The sequence below is a fragment of the Triticum aestivum genome, chromosome 5A (assembly GCF_018294505.1).
Source record: "Triticum aestivum cultivar Chinese Spring chromosome 5A, IWGSC CS RefSeq v2.1, whole genome shotgun sequence".
Taxonomy (NCBI): domain Eukaryota; kingdom Viridiplantae; phylum Streptophyta; class Magnoliopsida; order Poales; family Poaceae; genus Triticum; species Triticum aestivum.
Window position 1 is genome coordinate 705,210,353 of NC_057806.1, and position 20,272 is coordinate 705,230,624.

General features: G+C 47.6%; 1 protein-coding gene and 1 non-coding gene across 2 annotated transcripts; one reads left to right on the top strand and one right to left on the bottom strand.

Moving 5' to 3' along the window:
- Nucleotides 1-4,243: 4,243 nt before the first annotated feature.
- Nucleotides 4,244-5,259, bottom strand: LOC123108542 (heat stress transcription factor C-2a-like). Its single transcript, XM_044530317.1, has one exon. The coding sequence runs from the start codon at nucleotides 5,185-5,187 to the stop codon at nucleotides 4,363-4,365; it is 825 nt and encodes a 274-aa protein (XP_044386252.1). The 5' UTR covers nucleotides 5,188-5,259; the 3' UTR covers nucleotides 4,244-4,362.
- A 4,949-nt stretch (nucleotides 5,260-10,208) lies between these two features.
- On the top strand, nucleotides 10,209-10,282 carry TRNAN-GUU (transfer RNA asparagine (anticodon GUU)). The gene has a single exon. It is a non-coding gene; the product is annotated as a tRNA-Asn (tRNA).
- The last annotated feature ends 9,990 nt before the right edge of the window (nucleotides 10,283-20,272 follow it).

Consider the following 20,272-nt stretch of genomic DNA (forward strand, 5'->3'; position numbering starts at 1 on the left):
CCCGTGGTTCGGATAGGTGGTGCTATCCTACATCCACGTTGATGGAGACTTCAACCCACGAAGGGTAACGGTTGCGCGAGTCCACGGAGGGCTCCACCCACAAAGGGTAACGGTTGCGCGAGTCCACGGAGGGCTCCACCCACGAAGGGTCCACGAAGAAGCAACCACCCACAAAGGGTCCACGAAGAAGCAACCTTGTCTATCCCACCATGGCCATCGCCCACGAAGGACTTGCCTCACTAGCGGTAGATCTTCACGAAGTAGGCGATCTCCTTGCCCTTACAAACTCCTTGGTTCAACTCCACAATCTTGTCGGAGGCTCCCAAGTGACACCTAGCCAATCTAGGAGACACCACTCTCCAAGAAGTAACAAATGGTGTGTAGGTAATGAACTCCTTGCTCTTGTGCTTCAAATGATAGTCTCCCCAACACTCAACTCTCTCTCATAGGATTTGGATTTTGTGGAAAGAAGATTTGAGTGGAAAGCAACTTGGGGAAGGCTAGAGATCAAGATTCATATGGTAGGAATGGAATATCTTGGTCTCAACACATGAGTAGGTGGTTCTCTCTCAGAACATATGAGTTGGAATTGTGTATGTGTTCTGATGGCTCTCTCCACGAATGAAGAGGAGGTGGAGGGGTATATATAGCCTCCACACAAAATCCAACCGTTACACACAGTTTTCCAATCTCGGTGGGACCGAATCAACAAACTCGGTCGGACCGAAAAGGTAAACCTAGTGACCGTTAGAGATTTTCGGTGGGACTGACATGCAACTCGGTAGGACCGATATGGTTAGGGTTTGGGCATAACGTAATCTCGGTGAGACCGATTACACAAACTCGGTGAGACCGATTTTGGTAATTAGCTAACCAGAGAGTTGGTCAGGCAAACTCGGTGGGACCGATTTGCTCTTTCGGTGAGACCGAAAAGTTACAAAAAGGAAACACTGAATTTACATTGCAATCTCGGTGGGACCGATTCGCTCTTTCGGTGAGACCGAAAAGTTACGAAAGGGAAACAGAGAGTTTGCAATCCCATCTCGGTGAGACCGAGATCCCTATCGGTAGAACCGAATTGCTAGGGTTTGGCAGTGGCTTATGACAAGTGAAACTCGGTGGCGCCGGATAGAAAGAATCGGTAGGACCGAGTTTGGCTTAGGGTTTAGGTCATATGTGGATATGGGAAAGTAGTTGAGGGTTTTGGAGCATATCACTAAGCACATGAAGCAAGAGGCTCATTAAGCAACACCTCATCCCTCCTTGATAGTATTGGCTTTTCCTAAAGACTCAATGTGATCTTGGATCACTAAAATATAAAATGAAGAGTCTTGAGCTTTTGAGCTTGAGCCAATCCTTTGTCCTTAGCATTTTGAGGGTTCCACTTTCACATCCATGCCATGCCAAACATTGAGCTTTCCTGAAATAGTCATCTTGGAATAGCATTAGCTCAATGAGCTATATGTTGTTATGAATTACCAAAACCACCTAGGGATAGTTGCACTTTCATTAACCCAGGGAAGTGTTCCATCCTTTTCTCCGATAATTGCATGCAGTCGGTGGCGGACGAAGTGAAACATATTCTGGAGATTACTCAGCAGGTTTTTGAGCCTAAATACTTGGGCTTACCGGTCCCGGAAGGAAGAATGCATAAAGGACAGTTTGAGACTGTTCAAGAAAGATTACGGAAGAGACTTGTTGACTGGAGCGAGCAGTATGTATCGTCGGGCAACAAGGAGATTTTAATAAAGGCAGTTGCGCAAGCAATACCAACTTATGTCATGAGTGTTTTCCGTCTTCCTGCTTCGGTTTGTGATGATCTCACACGGATGATGAGACAATATTGGTGGGGTGTGGAGAATGGCAAACGGAAGATGGCATGGCTCAATACGGAAAAGATGATGCTACCCAAGAATATGGGAGGTATGGGGTTTCGAGATATGAGAGCGTTTAACCAAGCTTTGCTCGCTAAACAAGCGTGGAGATTATTGGACAGCCCTGATAGTTTATGTACCCGCTTGCTTCGGGCAAAGTATTATCCCAACGGGAACTTGTTGGACACAGTGTTCCCTACATCTTCGTCTGCTGTGTGGAGAGGCATCACCCATTGTTTGGAGCTGCTCAAAAAGTGACTGATTTGGAGGGTAGGTGACGGGTCTTTGATTAAAACTTGGAGAGATGCATGGATTCCGAGGGGGTATGACTTTAAGCCTATCACCCCGAAGGGTACTTGCAGGTATAATTGGGCGGCAGATTTTCTTGAGGAATCTGGCGCTTGGAACATACAGCGTCTCCGGCAATACTTTTGGGATATGGATGTCCGAGGAATTTTGAAGATTCGTACATCTCCTAATAGGGGGCAAGACTTTCTCGCTTGGTTCCCGGAGAAGAGTGGAAGGTTTACCGTAAGGAGTGCATACCGGCTAGCAACTACCCATACGCACATGGGTGTGGGCGCGTCAAGTGTCTCGCCGGATGGCCAGCGCCCGATCTGGCGAATGGTCTGGGAGGCCAAGGTTCCTCTTAAGATGTGCATCCTTGCCTAGAAAGCTGTGACCGGAGCACTGGCGACGAACGGATGCAAGAAATATTGGCATATAGCGACGCACGATACATGTCCGCTTTGTGGTACGGAGAAAGAGTCGAGCTTCCACGCGTTGGTGACCTGCGGGCATGCTCGTCAGATCTGGATGGCGATGCGCCAGGTTTGGGAATCTTCTGCTGCACTGTCATGATCACATGCGAGATTGTATTATCATGTTAATCTGGAGGATATGGTCTTTACGGTCTGATTTGACTCATGGTAAAGCAGTGCCATCGGTGGAGGTGACAATGGAGTATTTACAGAGCTACATGTCCTCTTTGCACCAGGCTCGAAAATTTACGACCGAGGAGATCATGAAAGGAAAGATGCCACTGAGGGAGGAAGCCCCGGTAAAACAGCAACCTGAAGCTACACCTCAACCATGGCCGAAGCCACCAGTGGGGCGGGTGGCCTTATCAGTAGATGGAGCGTTTGATAGTTCAGACGGGTCCGCGGCCACGGGTATGATTCTACGGCGGTCCGATGGGAGTGTTATCTTTGCAGCTTACAGATGCATCTTCAATTGCAATGACGCTCTGGAGGCTGAGATACATGCCTTAATGCAGGGCATGGCCTTGGCTATTCAACACTCGGACGAACCGGTGATTGTCCAGTCCGACTCCTCGGAAGCCCTACGTACGTTGAAAGGGAACAGTCTTTCCCGTTCCGCTTATGGACATCTAGTTGCTGAGATCCACCGTTTTATGGGTGAAAGGGAGTTTATTCCGTCGAAGGTTAATCGTGATCAGAATAGGGTTGTAGATCGGCTGGCGTGCTATAGTCGTACGAAGAGTACTACTGCTGTATGGCTAGGTAGGAGTCCACCATGTGTGGAGGAACTTGTGCCACTTGATTGTATCCCTATTGCTATGGAATAAAATCCTTTTACCCCCACAAAAAAAAGGGACGGCGCTAGAGACGTAAAGCGTAGACTTTAAAGTGATCTCACGTAACATTAGAGTTTGTCAAAAAAAATTGCGGGCACAATATTCTTTGTTGTTTGCTTTTACTTTAGTTTCTTTGATCCGAGTATATTACGTTTTGGCTCCTTAATTTCTTCTGTACAAACTGCCTTTATTAAAGAAAGAACATTATAAAAGGAGGAAAATCCATTATGGGAGGAGTTCTGATCTTCTATTAGGCCCTCAATTTCATTTATGCTAAGAAGGGAAGTTCTATGTTTTCCAAAGGCATATGAGAAGATCAAGTTGACTTTTTTTATTCATAAGATGTTGTTTCTAAAGGGATTTCGTATAAATGAAATTATTGGATTATACTAACATAAGATGTCACCAAGCAACCAAATTCCTAGATAAAAAATAAATGACTCATGGCAAATGAAGCTTGTTTTTTACCGAAGCACCCTGATTCATGAGCAGCATGTTTCCCTTGTTTTCCAACACAAGGCACAAGCACAGATCCTCATATACACTCACAAACACTCATCCTATAAATGCACGTAGATACACCCTCAACACAAATCTTGATATTGACGTGTTGTAGTCAACGAAAACATCTCCTTTTACTGAACATACATACCAAAATAAACTTGACACGGTGGGTACACCGGTGTCAATTTAAGACTTAAACCTTGATGGGCTCCTTCACAAAAAAGAAACATCTGAGCGTAGCTCTCCTTGCTCACAAAGTAGTTTGCCACAAAGTACTCCTACCACATCATCTAAAAAAACAAAAACTCCCTATGTATTACGTACAGTACACAAATGTGTAGGCGGAGAGCCGGAGATAGAAACACTAGCTCAACCAAGAGGCAGTACTCAGTAACCACCGTCCATGCGGAAAGCGTACGGCGGGTCGTCCACCGGCACCTCGCTAAAGCCATCGCCTCCGGTGTAGAAACCAGTGAAGTTGACCCTGGGTTCCCGCACGAAGGCCTCCTGCCGGTTGATATCGTACAAGAGCCCGTCGCCGTCGACGCGCATCTTCTTCTTGCCCATCTGGGCTTCCCCGTCGAGAAGCAGCCGCGGCCTCTTGGCCTCCGCGCCCTCGCCGGGGAATAATCCGCAGCCGCCACCCGAGTTGCCTACGAGGCGGCGCAGCACGTCGGGGTCGCCGACGACCTTGAGGAGGAAGGCGAGCATCAGCTTGGGCCGGCGCTCGGCGTCCTGCACCCGGCGCCACATCGTCGCCAAGCGGTCCTCGGTGGCCCTCTGCTCCTCCTTCAGCCGGACCACCTCCATGGCTAACATCTTGCTGCTGATGTCTTCATCCTCCTCGTCGGCGTCTTCCTTGCCACGCTTGCCGCCGCTGCGGCGCCGGACGATGCGGGTCAGGAGGTGCGTCTGGCCGCGGAGGAAGGAGGCGTGCGCGAACTCCCACCGGTCCGGGTCGACCTTGCGGAAGCCGTAGGTGTTGAGCTGCCGGACGAAGCTGGAGAAGTTGGAGTGCTTGAAGTGGGCCGGGAGCAGCGCGCGCGAGAAGGAGAAGGGGTCGGCGACGACGAAGCTGTTGCTGGCCGGCCCCCACGCGACCACGGCGTCGGTCGCCGGGTCGTCCACCATCGCGTACGTTTTGGCCACGAACGGCGCCACCATGCCGCCGCCGCCTTCGCTCCCCGAGCACTCCATGCCGGCGCTGCTCATCTAATTTCACTCGCGACAGCAAGCAAAGGGAAAGCAGTACTAGTGTTGTCAGGAATGACTGGTGATGTGAGAGTGGTAGCCGAGCTATACATATAGTCGAGGGACCTGCACACGCAGGAAGCCGTGATGGGACAGGTGACAAGTACGAGTGGACGCGTGCCGGCGCCGGGGTGCCCTGCGTGGCGTCCCATCGTCAGGGCAAAAAAAATCATCTAAAAAGAATACTCCTAGCTTAAATTATAGGCAATCTAGTGATTTGAGAAAATTCATGAAAATTCAAATTCAAACTTCCAAATCTAGTCAAACTTGATATCTACAGAAACTTCATAAAATTTCTAATCTAATGTAAAAAGAATCAAATTAAAATACTAAAAATCCTATTTTAAATAAATTTTCTAAAAAGTAGAGCAGGTGTTGGCCGAAGAGGGACTCTTTGGCCAACAGGAGGCCGAAAAGTCTTTTTTCGGGCAACATGAGGCCGACGGGGTGATATTTTTGATTTTTCTTCATTAGGGTGTATAGTTTCCGAATTTGCTATAAAAATCATCATAGTTTAAAAAAAAAAATCAAAGATCTATCTTGATACGTGTCCCTCCCTGGCGATGAATCATCCCGCTGTCAAGTGTCAGCCTCCTTACATTTAATCGAAAGCCGCCCTGTCAACATCTGCATACGTTAGTTAACTACTAATTGTAGAGCGTAGTGTGGCCTGATGGGCACAAATACGTGCCTCTTCCGTCTTGGATGAGCAAATATAGAAACCCGATCTTGGACCCCGATTGTCGCGCTCATCTACTGGGGCGTAGGCGACACTCCTTCTGCCAAACAAAGCGGCAACAAGTGGTGGAAAATGTGTAGAAATAATCTAAAGAACAATCTAAAGGAGAAAATTATATAAAGGGTCGGTTGATGGGATACAAAATGGAGCGGTTCCACCTGCTGAGCTCGGCGCCGATGAAAATGGCAGCTCCCGTCCCCGGCTGATTGGTTAGTCAAAAATTTCCGGATTTAGCTTTGTCGCGTGCCGGATATATGCCTGAGGCGAGGCCGACGTGCGACCACGCACGCACGCGGTCCCCGGCGGCACGGCTACGTCGATCGGCTCGTCGGCCATCTGGGGTAGTACGTGGCGACCAAATGCGCCCTGATTGTCCACGCTAATTCCAAGCGTACCATCGACGTTGTCGTTTGTATATTGTTCAATCATCATCTTTTTGGGGGGTTCAATCATCTGCAGCCGCCGCATACAACAGATACGACCCTCTATACGTCCACGGACAACCAGCATTATTAGTTCCACTAACCCTGTTATCATCACATCAAAGCATCATTTATATTAGAGATAAAAGGCATTTTTAGAAATAGTGAGGCCCTGTCTCATGGTGTCTCTCCTCGACATCAGCATACCTCGGCAAGACTATCAATGTGGCTCGCTTCGCCTCCCTAGTCCACGCCGGCGACGAGGATCTCGCCTTAGGAGTTCGTCTTCTCTAGCTTTTATAATTCTTTGCGAGTGAAAAAGAGATTTTATTTGATCAATCAATACACCAGTCTCGAATCCAGCCAGACCACGGTGTGGCCTTCTGTCCGGTCGAAGGAGGCTAGATAATGGCTTACACCATTTTGTTCCCTACGAACATTATATAATTTGAGTGTGCCCCTGGCTCTCACGTACGTGGGCACTCTAAGCGTTAGGGTTTCTCGTGCCTCTCGTCGACGCCGTCTTCGGTCTATCTCGTCTTCTATGGTTTTAGGGCCATGGAGACATGGTGGATCCGGCCCTTGCCGGTGGGAGGGCTTCTTTTTCAGATGGTTTTTTGAGTTTTGTTAGGGTTTGTTAGACTTTGTAATGTAGCCCAACTGTGTAATCTGTATATTGTGTAACCTTATAAATATATGTGATAGGCCACCCCTAGAGGGTTGAGCCAGTTCCCACAAATCCTACGTTTAACAGGGTTTGTGTCCTGCTAGGAGAGACGAGGCGACAACAGCTCTCTGAATATGGAATAAGGTCCTCCCCGTCTAGCCCCCGTTGCTAGCATCGTCGGAGGGCATGTGGAGGTTTGTCTCCGGTGGATCTCGCGGGATTCAGTTGGCGTTTGTCTTCGATGGATCCACGTGGATCCGATCTTCATTCATCTGTGTTCATGTGTCTACAGGTTGGATCCATCTGATCTACGCATCTCTTCATCAGTGGCGGTTGCTGTCGTGGTGTGCTGGCCCTATGGGGTCTTAGCAAGATGACTTCCCGATTGTCGACTAGAACAAGGTTTGGCCGGCTCCGATGAGGGAGGGGCAATGACGGCGGCGCGTCTTCGGTTTGCTCCAGTGCTTGTAGTCGTCGCTTGTAGTCGTCGCTAGGTGGTCTACGGACCTGGATGTATTTCTTACTTCTGATGGTCTTTGTACTACCTTAACAATTGATAAATAGATTGGAAGTTTTTCTTGCAAAAAAAAAAAACATGAGATCGATAGTTTGAAAACTCTCCCTTCCCTCAGAAGCCTTTGGATTTGGTCAATCAACATGGACTAGCGAGACAGGTTGAAAACTCTCCCTTCCCTCAAAAGCCTTTGGATTTGGTCAATCAACATGGACTAGCGAGACAGGTCCATGTTTGGACCATTGATCATATTGAGAGCGACAAAGCAATACGTCTCCACTTTTATCGGCAACTCCGTCCACTGCAAGGCGAGGCACATGACCTTCATGCAAGCTGAAAATTCAGCCTCCAGTGGTTCTGCATATGCACGCAACTCTTCGCAGGATGAGAAAATGATGTTGCTGGTGGAGCCACGCAGAATCATGCCCGCCCCTGCAATTCCTGAGATGGCATAGAACGATCCGTCAACGTTCAGTTTTGCCCATCCTTCAGCTTTATATTAACTAACACATGTATGGTGCCAGAAGCTGTATCACTGTAAATCTGCCATGGTTCCACTTCACCACATCGATCGTGATAAGCTTGCACAACGTCAGCTTTGCGCATCTGCCAATCGGCGAGTTCTCGAAGCTCGATATCTTGTCCCTCTCCGCATGCATCATCATTGATCTTGGTACATTGCTTACCTGCTGCCCTTGCCTGTGCGTGCTCAGGGTGATGGCTGGTAAGTCTGCATGCAACATGACACTCCACTCAATGTCATTGCACGCGAGCTTGATGTCCGAGCATGCATGGGATGCGCAAGCATCGACATAGTGACTCCGCTGGCCGGTGCTTAAGCAATTGAAGCTCAGTGTATGAGGCAATAGGGTACTCAGCATGTCCATCTCGACGCCAATGGTGGAGAAGATCTCCTTGTAGTGCTATTACACAGGGTTCCCTCTTGTGTTTGATCCTTCATTTCCTAAAGGCATAAGGTTGGAGACGTTATACACTAACAACAGGAAAGGCATATTTTCACAGCTACATCATATTTATGCCCTGATTTTGCACATGTCTACATGTGTGTTAGAGTTTGTGTAGAATACATGTTGTAATCTCAACTAAACCCCTCTCTCTCTCTCTATTATCCCTTAGCATATCTAAACTACCGAATCGAAGGGATCGGTAGGTTTCCAACTTGTACGCCAAGTCTGGCCTTGAGCCTCGATCAATATAAACTCCAACGCGGCTCCATTACGAGGGAGTAGAAACGCTTCCTGACATGGTATACAGAGCCAACCTCTTTCTATCTATCTAGCCAGAAAGCTTTTCCCTCGATCACCACCACCATTACTAGATCATCATCACCACATCACCATGTCCTCCTCGGCCACCATCGTCATCAGCCTTGGTGCTCCACCAGCTGAGAAACTCACCAGAACCAACTACATTCTATGGAGGACCCAGGTCATGCCGGGACTGCGAGGAGCGCAAGTCACCGGCCTTCTGGATGGATCCGACGCTACGCCACCGAAGACAGTGCAGGAGCAGCAGGCGGACAAATCCATGGCAGAGGTGCCAAACCCTCTGTATGCAAAATGGATCTCGAAGGACCAACAGGTCCTGAGTCATCTCCTGAATTCTCTGTCAAAAGAGATTCTCGTCCAGGACACGAGTAAGGAAACAACTTTCGATCTTTGGACTGCTATCACCACTATGGTTTCATGTATATATCGTTGAAAAAAATTGCAGGGCTGGCGACTTCTTTCGTTTCGGAAATATCGGCCAGGCTAGTGATTTCCTTCATTCCGAAAATCAGATTTTTGTTTTCTTAAACAAATTGCACTATTGAGAGGTCCGGATTGATTTGGATAATTTAGGAAAGTTAGATCCGTAATTTCTTATACGTTAGGAAAATATTGGTTTGTAATAAAAGAGAGGGACCGATTGATCGCAATTGATTTGGATAAGTTAGGAAAGTTAGATCTACGATTTTTTATACGTTAGGAAAGTGTTGATTTATAATAAAAGAGTGTACATAAAAATAAACCGATGGATAAAAAACCCAGCGTGGAAATGGGTGGTGGGAGGTGGGACGAAATAAAACCGGACTAAAATAAACCGTGAGGCGAGACTACCAACTGAGACATTAGGAGTAAAGATTGTAGCGCAATATTGTAGCAACTGCTGCAGTATACAAAGGGGGCCCGAGGCGGCCAGCTGGGCTTGATCCGGCCCTGGTAGTACCTCTCCACATTTAGCAGACCAACCTGAAGATTTTCGGTATGTTAGTTTGTGAGCATGTTTTCATGTTCAGTTATGTTGCTGGACTATTGTTTATTTGATTGACATATGTACGTTCGTACTGGCTTGTGATGGATGCCTAGCTGCGCCCAGGTGATCACCTCCAGCGTCCCGTACTCTCTTGAATGAAAACATAACCAGATTAAGCTGCATCCAACTAATCAACATGGCGTAGAGCTGTGTAGCTGGTTCGTTTAGTGGGTGAGATGTTAGAGTGCAGTTTCACACGTGCCACCACAACAGAATACTCCATTCACTTGTGCCAGCGCAGGCTCAAGCCTTACAACTGACGGGGAGGCCAAAAGACTAGTTCCACCTAGAATATGTAAGATTGTAAATTGAAGTACCAACCAAGCTGGAATAGCTCAGTTGGCTAGAGCGTGTGGCTGTTAACCACAAGGTCGGAGGTTCGAGCCCTCCTTCTAGCGTTTTTCATATTTTTGCAATATTTTTCTTTCTAAAATTCTCTATGGATCAGGGGTCTACTGCCTTACTTTTTTTTTTGAGAATCGGGTCTACTGCCTTACTTATCCCGTTGGAGTGGAATTTTTTTCACTATTTTTCTTTCTAAAATTCTGTCGGCAGTAACGTTGCATGGATCAGGGGTCTACTGCCCTACTTATCCCGTTGGAGTGGAAGACATCGGGACAGATTCCCTAGAAATTATCGTACGCTCATCGGCTATTAGCTTGGCAACGTGTTGTTGTATCTCATAATATACCTTCTCAAGCCGAAAGTGTTCTTCTGCGCTCCCAAGTTTAAATGAGCTCAGGTGAACAGTAAAATTGAAAGATAATGAAATTCAAAAAATTAATTTTGTGGTAACCTTTGACAAATTTTTCAATGCTTGAAAATTTTCGTCACGAAATGACATTTGTTACTCCAAAATGCTTTCAAAAATAGCATCTTGGACGTATCGATTTTGTTTTTGTTGCCACGGTTTTCAAGAATGTTCATTCATGATAAATTTCCGCAAGCACAGAGTATATTTGTCAAAGGTTACAATTTTTTTTGGATTTTTTGATTTGTTTTACTATTTTTCACGATTATACTGTTCACAAGGAGCTTTTTGAGCTAGGGTGCAAATACTCCAACTCCTGAAGCTGCCATCTCATTTGTCTTGGTTTGTCAAAATGTACTTCTTCCAGACGATTAGACATATATACACTAACTAACATTGTCTCCAGGAAAGCAATTTTGATGCGCATTCGCTTGCTGGAGCAAGTTAGATAAGAAAAATATCTGAGGAGTGGCGTGATCAGACTCCGGACTTTCTTATTCCTTCTCTTGTTATAGACATGATCATTATTTAATAAAGGTCACCAAATTTAAAAAAAAAGCTAAATTCTAAAAAGTGTGCGCGCACTATTTCGTCTAGTCGAGCACACACACAATGCAGCGTGAGCGCTCATTTGTCACTTACCTGGTCGGGATCATGGACACAAATCGCCCACGACACGCCGATGGACCCACACGTCATGTAAAGGGAGTGGGTGGTTCTAGCGATGAACAGGCGCAGAGATGACTTGTCTCTCCCCAACCTCTCTCTCTCTCTCTCATGTTCGCTCTCATCGCAGAACCCTCCCTCCCACCCAAATCTCATCGATCAACAGCGAAGAAGGAAGGGCGCGGCTGGTAGGGGAATCACCACTGTGACTACATGCAGGGGGTAGATTGGTGCAATAGCAGCATGATGAAGATACCTTCCTGTCGTGTGGCACTGTCAGCCGTGTGCGTAGAGAAAAAAAGGACTTGATCAGCAAGACATGATGGATACGTGAGGCTCCACCATCTGGTGATTGGCAGCAGGCGGCAGCTAACCAACGGAGGACTTTGCGTTGCTAGTATCGGTGTCCCGGCGGCGGCTGGTAGTGGGACCACCTTCGGGGGCCAACTTTGGGGCGTCACTAGCTTCCTCCTTGGGATGTCCTCGGAGCTTGGATGCTCGCTCAGGCTCGACATGCCAACCCCCGTCAACCTTCACGCGATTCCTTGACTCCAACCATGGATTCCGTACTATTTTACCAATTCTTGGTTGAACATTAACAACACATTTGCTATCATTCCATTCTCCTCGTGGTCGGGCGAAACTGTGACGTTCAGTATTATCGACCACACCATAAACATCCCTACCCAGGCAGGCATTCCTTGGGGGTAGATCCAATCGTCGGGGGTTGCCGCCTCCTATGCATTGTGATGGACGGGGGTAGTGGTCTCAACATAATCTTCCCTGATACTCTGGACAAGATGGGGATCTCCCTATCCGCCTACAGAAGTCGGACACAAGCTTTCATGGTTTCGTGTCAGATCGCCGTGTTCATCCCCTAGGTAGGATCGAATTTGAGGTTGTCTTTGGGGACGAAGATAACTTTCTGAAGAAAGGGGACAAGTTCCATTGGAGCGACTAGGCCAAAGCAGCCTACCGACCTCAAAATACTACTACAGTCAAACCCGCTCCTTGCTTCCCCAGCCCATGCTATCAAGTTAGAGGTCCAGGGACTCCCAGGAATGAAGATGTTGTAGGGCTCCATCGAAGTAAGCGGGCAACCTCTCTCTGAGACCTGACACATAAAACTTATTCTTGTGCCAGGACCGCATCGACCGAGGAAGGTCAAAGAATTTGCTGGAAGGCCGCAGCTGAAGGCTCACCCAACCAAGGACGCCAACAACGTTGTTGTTCATCTGTGTCCTAACACAGAAGAGGTGTGGAACAAATAGAAGTGGAGGGAATTCCCCAAGTAGCACTCGCAAAAAGTAATAAATTTGTGGTATGAAGAATTTTGATGGTTTCAAGTGATGGAGTTGGCAACCAAAGAAGAAGAGGAGCCCCCACACGAAAGGATGTAAGGGGAAGCTGACCTCGTGGCCGAATAGTCGAAGTGGAGCACGTGCTCATCTGCAAGTGGGGCCGGAGGAGCTTCCCCGATCAAAGAAATATGATATCTTAAATTTGGAGTGAACTACCCCTCCGTCTTCAACCTCCTACCCACATGTCTGAGGCATGGAAATGGAAACCACCTTCCTGTGGTGTCATTATCAATCCACTGTGGTTCATTGACAACGCTGAGCGGCACCCCTACCGCATCTGTGGGAAGAGCTAGTTTTCGACCTTGGCATTTTCTCTGACTCGAGGGAGCATTTTAAGGGCATGAGGATCGTGTACTTCACAATGGCGAAAATGGGCAATAGGAGGCTCGGCGGAAATGCAAGGAGGAATACGGAGGCAGAGTGGGGAATCTTACCTCCTGCCACCTCTCTTATGGCAACCGTGGTGAACCCCAGAAATCAAGGTGCTACAGCTTGGCATGCGTCCCACTTCCTCTATAGTTACCGCATCTCGATACATGGGTGTGGAAATCCAGGCATTCTCGACATGATGGAAGAAACTCAGTGGGCTCCTGATCCATATTGACAAGATGGCGCTTCAGAAAGTGCAGACGCAAGCCGCGGCATCCCTTTAGCTCTTGGAGAGTAGCTCACAAAGTACTGTGCGGCTAGCAGGCCCTTGGATACATATTAAGCAATGGTGAGGGTCTCCTACCCAAGCTCCCAAAGAGAAGAATCACAAGGATGAACAAGGAAGAAGATAAGAGCCTGCCGAAGGTCTCGGAGACCGCTCCTACGACCTCCGCCACACTCGGGGGCTATTGATTTTTTTTGAGGGGAACATGCTTTACTTTATTGATCAATAGAGCGAATTACATGAATAATAGAAGTATCATGAGGGTGTAACAGCCATACATGGCGACCCTCCCCTAAATGTAAAGCATGTCTAGCTAAGCCATGAGCCTCCTTGTTGGAAAGACGTCTCTCATGGGTGAAAGAGCAGGACTGAAACTCCCTGCTCGAGTCGATGATCTCCTGCACGATTGGGGCAATTGTACCCATAGTTCCCATGTGTATGTCCTTGACCACCGAAAGGCAATCTGAAGCCACCTTAAAATGAGTCAGTGCGAGATCCCTGGCTAATGCAATGGCCTCGCGACATGCCAGAGCTTCCAATATATTCGGGTCAGTCATACCATGGAATACCACCGCTGCCGATCCAGCATATGCACCTGAATGATCCCGGTAGACCGCGCTAACAGCCCCGATGGGAGGGCGTTTACAAGTGGCTGCATCAACATTTACCTTGTGGTGACCCGCCGGTGGTGGTATCCACTCTTGCACCCGCACTGGGGCTGTCCTGGGTTTCGTTATTTCATGTGACAAGGAAGCAATACTCAAGTCTGCCAAGAAGCGTGTGATAAAAGCATGTGTCCCAATTGGGCTTTGGTGCTCTCCTTCGTGGATTAGCTTTCGCCGCGCCGACCATATGGCCCATAGGGTCACAGTTAGCTTTGTGAACTCGGCATGTGGCATCGATTCTTGCATACTGAATAGCCAAGCCTTGGCATTCGGTTCCGCTGTTGCAATAACATGCTCAACCAGCTCCGGGTCACCTAGCGCCCATACACAGCGCGCCATCGTGCACGTTATCAATGAATGCAACCACGAGTCCTCCTCTCCACAGATAGCACACCGCGACGATGTGGACATATTACGATGACTGAGGACATCCGCCGTGGGTATAGAGCATTGTGCAAGTCTCCATAGGAATACCTTCAGTTTGGAGGGAACCACCACCTTCCAGAGGTTAGTCCAACTTGCTTCTTCTCTCGATCTATCAGCCGGGCCTGATCGCCCTTCGAGCCATGCATCCCTCCTTAGCTTCGTGTTGATGAGCATCCGATATGCCGAGCGGACAGAGAAGGAGCCCTTGTGCTCGTATGCCCATGCCCAGGAATCTCTGCATTGTCTAATAGCTAGCGGGATATTGAGAATCACGTCCGTGTCTATTGGGAGAAAGGTTGCACGAACCATGTCCTGCTTCCACCTGGCGTTGGAGCTGTCGATCAGTTCGGACACAAACTGTGGCCTATGTTGGCTCAAGCAAACAATTGGCATGAGCGACGCCTCTTTATGTACCTAGTTATGCTGCCATACCAAAGTATCTCTGCCGTCGCCAATGCGTTTGATGAGTCCCTGCGAGAGGATCTCCTTGCCCTCTATAATTGCCCTCCATATTTGAGATGGCTGGCTACCCAGTGAAGCATCAAGAAAATCTGTAGTTGGGAAGTAGCACGCCTTCAAGATTTTTGCACTTAGTGTCTCTGGTGTTTCCAGGATTCTCCATGCCTGTCTTGCAAGCAGAGCAAGATTAAAAAGTTCAATATCCCTAAAACCCAGACCTCCTTCATATTTTGGCCTTGTCATCTTCTCCCAGGAGACACAATTTGTCTTTCTTTTACCACGTTTACTCCCCCACCAAAACTTACGTATGATGGCATTAATGTGAAGACAGAGGCCCCGAGGTAGCTTGAAACAAGCCATAGAGTAGACCGGGATAGATTGAGCTACAGACTTTATAAGTACCTCTTTCCCTCCGGATGACAGCACCTTTTCCATCCATCCCTTAACTTTGCTCCAGACTCTGTCCTTCAAATATTTGAAGGCTCCGTTTTTGCTGCTCCCAACATCTGTAGGCATGCCCAAGTACTTTTCTGAGAGACTCTCATTGTGAAAATTCAAGGTATTTTTCATGCTCTCTTTAATACTTTGCGAGCAGCCCTTGCTAAAGAACACTGAAGATTTATCCAAGTTAATTTTCTGTCCTGAAGCATTGCAATATATGTCCAACAAAGAAGATACCTGAATAGCCCCCTCAACACTAGCCTTGACAAACAGCGGGCTGTCATCTGCGAAAAGAAGATGGCTTATCGGCGGTGCTATATCAGCCACTTTGATCCCATGCACTGGAGATGACTCTGACTGGTTTTTTAAAAGGCACGAAAGACCCTCTGCTGTCAGCAAGAAAAGGTAAGGTGATATCGGATCCCCCTGTCGGATTCCTCGCGAAGGTGTGAATTTCTCAAGTTTCTTTCCATTGAACATAACCGAAAACTTGACCGAACATACCATCCTCATAACTGAGTTGACCCAAGCCGGTGCAAAACCCAGCTTAGACATGAGAGCACGGAGGTAGTCCCATTCCAAACGGTCATAAGCCTTCATCATGTCGAGTTTAAGAGCACAGAACCCATTCCTCTTTGACCTGTTCCTCTTCATGAAATTTAAGCATTCATACGCGGAGATGATGTTATCTGTGATCAACCGTCCTGCCACAAAGGCCGATTGCTCCTCCGATATGATCATAGGAAGAATGGACTTCAGCCTGTATGCCATAACATTCGACACAATCTTGTAGAGTACATTGCAAAGACTTATGGGACGGAATTGCGACAAAAGTGTGGGATTGGTTACCTTAGGGATGAGAACTAGGACAGTATCATTCAACTCCTCAACTTCATCTTCACCCCTTAAGATTTTCAGAATGATAGTGGACACTTCATCTCCACAGAGCTCCCAATGTCTCTGGAAAAAATGCGCCGAAAAACCATCCGATCCTGGTGATTTTGTAGGAGCCATCTGAAACAGCGCCGTTTTAATCTCCTCTCTGCTATACTCGCCCGTCAGCCGCTGATTCATCTCGTTTGTGACTTTACGTGGCACTACGTCAATCAATTGATGCATGTTCGTTGTCCCCTCGGATGTGAACAGATTTTTGTAGAAAGCCGTAACCATACTCTCCATCTCTACATCATCATCTGCTGTAGTTCCATCCTGTCTGAGTAAACTCTTTATCTTATTTTTAAGGCGCCGTCTGCTGGCCCGTAGGTGAAAGAATTTGGTATTCTTATCGCCGGCCACCAGCCATGTTATTCGCGATCTCTAACGCCACATGACTTCCTCTCTATGATAGAGCTCGATCAAGCGATCTTTCACTTTCTCCTCCTGACGAGTAGGTGCAGTCCTAGATGGATCCGCACGCATGCTCTCTAGCTGAAGCTTGAGAGTTCTGATCTCCTCCTTGACGCTGCCAAGCGTAGTTCGGTCCCAATGTTTTAGGTTTGTTGATAGTGTTTTTATTTTTGCACACAGTTCCGCAACCGTGGTTGCTCCTGGGCCTTGCCAATGTTGTTCAATGGTCGCCTGAAAATCATCATGAAATTCTCACAACATCTCGTATCTGAAAGGTCTAGCTTGGCGCGGCTCATCTCCTCCTGGTGAGAGCTGTAGCAAAATCGGTATATGATCCGATGTGGCGGCAGACTTATGGAACAACTCGGCCCCTGGATACATACTGGTCCATGATGCAGTGGCAAGTGCCCTATCGAGGCGGACCCGCGTGTATGTACCTCGGGCGACTCTTTTCTCAAAAGTCCAGCTGGTTCCCGAGTAGCCTAGATCTATAAGGCCGCATGTATCAATAGCGTCCCTAAAACCATTCACCCGTGTCATACAACGGTGACCAACCCCATCATGTTCATTCAAACTGAGTACCTCGTTGAAATCACCGAAGCATAACCATGGCATGTCATTATCTTCAGCGAGAGACTTCAACACATCCCAAGTCTTGCCTCTTTCACTAACTTGTGATTCACCGTACATCATTGTGAGCCGCCATGGTATAGTACCAGGAAGAGTAACATGAGCATCTATATGATAAGCAGAGTAACCAAAATTTTCGATCTTTATTTCATTATTCCAGAAAATACCGAGACCTCCACTTCTACCAGAGCTACTAACAACATAAGCATTATCATAACCTAGGGTGCTTGCTAAGTTTTCCACTCTATCTCTAGGGAGTTGAGTTTCAACTATACAAAGCACCATCGGAGCAAACTGCCTCGCGAAGTCGTGAAGCTCTCGAACTGTCGCGGGTTTGCCCGCCCGGCGACAGTTCCAACATGATAGACTCATTGGACCCGGCGGCGCTCCTCTGAGGAGCCCGTCACGCTGTCCAAGTTGCTTTTGTTTGGAGAATTCCCATTCTTGTGCTTCTTTCTGTCCCTCGGGGTAACGTACGATGGTGGTGGAGGGGAAAAATTCATAGTCCCCTGCATGGATGCATCCACTGTGACACCCCTACTACTCTCAGATGCTGATTGTTCATCCATGTTCAGCTTGCGAATAACCGATGTTTGTGGTTGGTCAATCCCAGCTTCATCACCCTTGCCCTCAAGTGGGCTTTCCGTCGTGTCCTTGAGATCCTCATCAGCGTCTCTGTCAACTTCATCCCCCAGACTGGCCTCCTCTGATGACCGTTTCTTGGCCCCATTGTTCCTGCCGCGGCCGCCTCCACGGGCACGTCCCCGTCCATGCACGGAGTTCCCCCTGTTCCAGCCGGGGTCACGGTTTTGGCCTTCTGGCATGGGTCTTCGAGTGGCTTTCATCCACTCGCCGTATTCAACCTCTCATGGGCTATGAACCCCATCGCCGCACTCCTCCATGGAGTGGCCTAGGATGCCGCAAACTTCACAAAAAAAGCCAATCTTCTCATATTTGACTGGCAGGAGAATTCTCCCTTCCCCTTTTGATGTTCAGGGGGCAAATCGCACCAAAGGCTCAGCGAGTTTAATCTTCGCCCGGACCCTGACATAGTTGCCCTCAAAAACTCGGTTAGGGTTCATCTCAACACTCTTCACTTGGCCTATGCGACGGGCCAGTTAGTTCACCAAAGGGAGTCTGGCATCAGGCCTGCCCAGAGGCCCATGAGGCCTGGGCACCAAAGGGGGCCCTAAAGAGGACGCCGTGACCTTCTTTCTCTCCAAGCCTAGGACAGCAACAACCAAGATTGCATCTGCCTACATGTAAACCCTAGGCTCTACTGTGTATATAAGGGGAGGCTCGAGGGCTCTCATTCCCATCTTCTCTCGGTGGCAATCTCATACACCACTATAAGCCCCTCACATGAGGTATTCCATCATGAATAATAGAAACAACCAGGATGTAGGGTATTACTCTCTGGAGGCCCGAACCTTGGTAAAACCCACATGTGACATCCGATTTGGGACATCCAAATGCGCTTGGACCCATGCCGAGGGATTTGACCGATTTCTGCACCGCCAGGATGCTTGGGCCAACGATTCTTGCTTCCCATGCCATGTCTTTTGTCAACTTGATCCTCTTTCCTTGTCTGTGTTCTTGGGGGAACTTCTCTGCCTGCCGTCGGGGCGACACCATTCGATCCAAGGAGAGAGGGTAGTGATCCTCTACGGAGGTCGAGATGGATGACTTGGAGATCTCGCTTTGCCTTCTAAGAGTGGCTGGAAACACATTTCCGGCGGTGGTGCCTCCTTTCAAGACATTTGCTTCCTACCTGGAGGTGCTCATGGTGGTGGACAACGACATCGGCGGTGCAATGAGCTGTTGTAGCAGCAATTTGTATCTATCATTTTCCTTTCTTGTTTGTGGTTTATTCGATGTAACTCCTAGTCGTTTGATGACTTTGTTAATACAAAGCCAAATTCCTCTTGAGCCTTCGTTCTAAAAAAATTACTAGATAAGTGCAAGAAAAGAAAGAGTCGACAAAGCCGAAATCATTGACTCACTCTCTTCCATTCTTCCAATGTAAACAATTTCCTTTTTGAGTGGTCCCGACTCTATTCCGATCGCTCCCACATTAGTTATTTACCTGGTAGTACTTCACACATTTTCAACCTTCTTGTGTGATCACTGACCCTCTTAAAATTTTGCAGTAACTAATAAAACAGGAAGGCCATCAATATTTGATAATGAGTTCGAACTAACGAAATCACTAGTTAAGGCTTATCCCTTGCAAAGGCCACTCCCACCTTCTCAGGCACCGACAAGCGGGCCACCACAAGTGCGCCACTTGTCGCAACCTAAGGATTTCCTTTTCTACCTAGCTTTGTTTATTTAAAACATTTTCTCTTGAACTGTGTGTCCATATTAGGAACCGTTTTGACTGTTGGATTAATCGTGTCAAGGTATTCGAAAGTAGATCCCATGTTAATAGGTTTTGATGAACTTTTTTTTCACAAAAAACTGGAAGGAAAAAACCAAAGTCGGGCACACTGTTTTTTCTCTCTACTTTCCCCCCTTTTTGAGAAGCATAGTCCGAAGCAAATCGTGTAAGGAAATCTGTGCCTCCACGAGAAGAAAATCTTTAGTTCTTGTGGAAGCACATTTTTTCCCCTGGGAAGCACACTTGTGCTTCCCGGGAAGCAAATCTATGCCTTCGAGAAGCACACTTGTGCTTCCTGGGAAGCAAATTTTTGCTTCTTGTGGAAGCAATACTTCTTTTTTTTCCAAGAAGCACAGTTTACATAAGCAAATCTGTGCCCCTAGGAGAAGCACAAAAGCATATATTTTTCCCTTTCTGAGAAACACAATTGTGCTTATCGCGGAAGCACGAAAAAATTCATGCAAGAAAGTTCATTAGTTTTTTTCTCCAAAACCTAGGGAAAACCACACGAAAAGCCGAAAAATCAATACCTAATATTAAAGTTAGGATTGAAGCAAATCTATGCCTCCGAGAAGCACATTGTGCTCCCCGGGAAGCAAATTTGTGC

Bases quoted from the DNA above. Each gene is read 5' to 3' on its own strand.
- LOC123108542 (XM_044530317.1), bottom strand. From the start codon at position 5,187: ATGAGCAGCGCCGGCATGGAGTGCTCGGGGAGCGAAGGCGGCGGCGGC.